General features: G+C 43.5%; 1 protein-coding gene across 3 annotated transcripts in view; it reads left to right on the top strand.

The window, feature by feature from the left end:
• The window catches only part of LOC109523665 (fatty acyl-CoA reductase 1), a 15,604-nt gene that overhangs the window by 1,964 nt on the left and 10,699 nt on the right, over positions 1-2,941 (top strand). The window contains exon 1 of one of the 3 annotated variants that reach the window (XM_019882972.1): positions 2,015-2,121. The exons of the other annotated variants lie outside the window; for them this stretch is intronic. Coding sequence (XP_019738531.1) covers positions 2,026-2,121 — 96 coding nt within the window. The 5' untranslated portion in view covers positions 2,015-2,025. Of the gene's footprint in view, positions 1-2,014; positions 2,122-2,941 lie in introns of those variants that run through there. 3 annotated transcript variants of the gene reach the window in all.

The following is a 2,941-nucleotide window of genomic DNA, read 5'->3' as shown; positions in this document are numbered from 1 at the left end:
TTTTTTTTTTTTTTTTTTTTTGTCGGCTGCGTGGCGCGAGTGAGGTACCCACGCGCCTTGGGGAACGAATATATACCGTAAAAAATACTTGTTCACATCACGAGGCATTTTGATGGCTGTAAGGGGTGGGGTGGTTACCACGAAGGGCCCGGGTAGAGGGGGGCGGATGTGGAGCCACCCGTAGCCGCCGTTTGTGGCTATGGTCGGCGGGCGACGTGAGAGGAAGCGAGCCGCCGGTTAGCTCGCAGCCGTTCGCCCCGAGCACACCGGAAGCCACGGCGGTGGATTTCACAATGAAACTTTCAACGTAGTGTGTTCACTCTCCAGTATCGTTTCAAGTATTTTTATTTTTATGATTAATTTTTCAATTTCAAGTTGAGTCCCATGTTAGCTGGTGAGCCATTTCCTGACTTGTCAAAGTCGCACTACCACGTTGAAAAGCCGCTAAATCCAGAATAATTATTTTGGTGGAACTACAGCTGTAAAAAGTAATTTTAGAATGACGAACACGATAATGCAGGTTGAGCGTTTGTCATTTTTATAATAAAATCACCGCTGGATTTCACAATACAAACCGGAAGTTTGCCTTGTTTAGAACGTCCGTCTTGATTAATGTGTTTGAATGGGATAATTTCGTATAAAACGTTAAGAGTGTGACTTTTTTATGTTTATATGATTCTGTGACCTCCAGGATGCATGTTATGAGAATTACTTGATTTTTAAAAAAATAACATACTTGTAAAGCAGACTTGCATAAGTGGTAATGCTACTGGAAAACGAGCAGGATTCCTCCAATGTGGCAAATTCACCTTGCTCACCACTTCCCCAATCCTTGCCGCATTGTTCCTCCATGTGTGCCTTTAATAACCGGAGAGGGACTCTACACGGGTAGCACGACATTGAACCCAGGCGTAGAAGGGCGTGGCGTTAACAGCATGTCACAAGTCAATGATGGAGAGGCCTGATGGCACCAATCAGCATCACTCACCTGCTGTCATCCAGTCCTAGACATGAACCTCAGTTTGAACCGTGCTAATGTACATCCATACCTCGCCGACTGTGCTAATTATAGCCTGTGAAGGATTGGCCAAGCCAGTGAAGTCGTGTTTGTACCCTAAGATGTCCATCAGCTCCCTGCGCGAGTGTTTTCACCATGTTTCACTGTGACTCACCTTTCCCACATGTGCATTATGTGTATTATGCTGAATATACTGTCCAAAAAAATGCATTTTGAAAAACCGTGCCGATTACCAAAAGAGCAACCCTCGCCATGAAACTCAAACAGTCTCTCAAATGGATTCTCATGTGGAGATTTACCGTATGCAAGATGATCTGACAATACCTGGAGATGGTGTTAGGACCATCCCCGCAGTACTGCGACATTCCGCACTAAAGCACAAAGTGCCCAGGAGAACACACTAAAGTGAAGCCCAAGAAGACAACAAAGATCATCAACCGCGATGCCCTTTTAGCAAATTAGACGTCAGATTCTCCTTCGAGACCTTTTGGCCTCAGTGGGCAGGTGTGGATTTCTCTGTGTCGGCCGGGCGGCAGGTGTAATTACAGACGCTGGGACGGGATGTCCGCCGTGCATGTTGCCCTGTTGTGAATTTTTTTTTTTTTTGAAATTGTAGCACCAAGACCATGTGGCAGGTATTTCACATTTCCAATTTAGGATCAGGTTATGAAAACAAAATGGAAAAACAGCACACAGAACCCAAAACATAATTGGTCAATTTTTTTGTCATTGCTTTTTTTTTAAGCTCAGTCCAAAATGTAAATGTAACCATGTGAACCATACTTTTGTCGTGAAGGCTGCCTTGTTTACCAAATGTAGCACTGTCTCTTCAAGAGTAACGCTAGATTAAAATCCCGCGGGAACATGTCGCGCGAGTGAGAATTAGACCAGGAAGTGATGTGAGGATGACATGCTCATCAAGTCAAGTACAACTTTATTGTCAAATATCAAAAGGAGGATAGTCGCTGAATTGTGCATGCCGCTTGTCCCAACTTGACATCGCCATCATGGTCATTGTAACCCAGGCGATATTCAGAGTGAGAGATTGCGGTTTGGGGAAATTGAATGCTTCCGCCGGTGTGTCGTGTGAACAGCTGTACAGCGTAAGTGTTCGCAACGTGACCAAATGTAAATATGTTTTTTTTTTTTACTGTGAAATTATATGAACAGTTTTTTTGTGTTCTTTTCAGGGGAGATCATTTGGGTTTTTCGTGTCCACCCAACACGCCGGAAAGTGTCGAATAAGTGCGTCGGTCTGCACTTTTAAATTTCGTGGTGTGTTGTGGCTTGGAAATAATGTCTTTTTATTTCTCTTTACCTATCAAGCAAGCCACTACTGTTGTCTGCTTATTGTATACTTTTAATCAGTTAGATAATTTTCTTTGATCTCTTAGGCCCCATTTTTTTTTAGTCCTTAAAATTCAGTTAACATCTCAGTCTTTTATCTTTTTAACGCTGTACATTTTTTTAATGTTCAGTCGGGAATAAAGCCCACATAAAAATTATTTTGGGTTCCGTCAAGTCTTTCCACAGACCCGGCTACATAAATATGAAAAAATAGTCTTTTACTTCTTTATTTTGTGTGTCTTATATAGGATAAGCGGTTGACATAATGGATAAATGGAATTTCAAAAAAAAGGCTAAATTTGGATTTTTGTCTCGCGTAGCTTGCATCCTGTTCCTTTTCCTCAAACGAGTTGCTAGCACCTCCGTTGGTCACAGCCCAGGTAGCTGCGCTGCATTTTGCCTCCGTTTCCTCCTAGCTAATTCTATGACAAGGCCCCTCCCTCGCGAAAAGCAATCAGTTTTTCTTCTTTACATGCATGTCCTGCTCGCTCCCGTCGGCTTGGGTTAGCATTTGTCGGACTGTTTTTGAAGCAGCCCCCCCCCCCGTCGTGGCAGCCACTTCTCTTCAATCCCGTC

The sequence above is a fragment of the Hippocampus comes genome, unplaced genomic scaffold, assembly GCF_001891065.2.
Source record: "Hippocampus comes isolate QL1 unplaced genomic scaffold, H_comes_QL1_v1.1 scaffold53, whole genome shotgun sequence".
NCBI lineage: Eukaryota > Metazoa > Chordata > Actinopteri > Syngnathiformes > Syngnathidae > Hippocampus > Hippocampus comes.
Note: the sequence above shows the minus strand (reverse complement) of the source record. Positions and strands in the feature narration are given on the sequence as shown.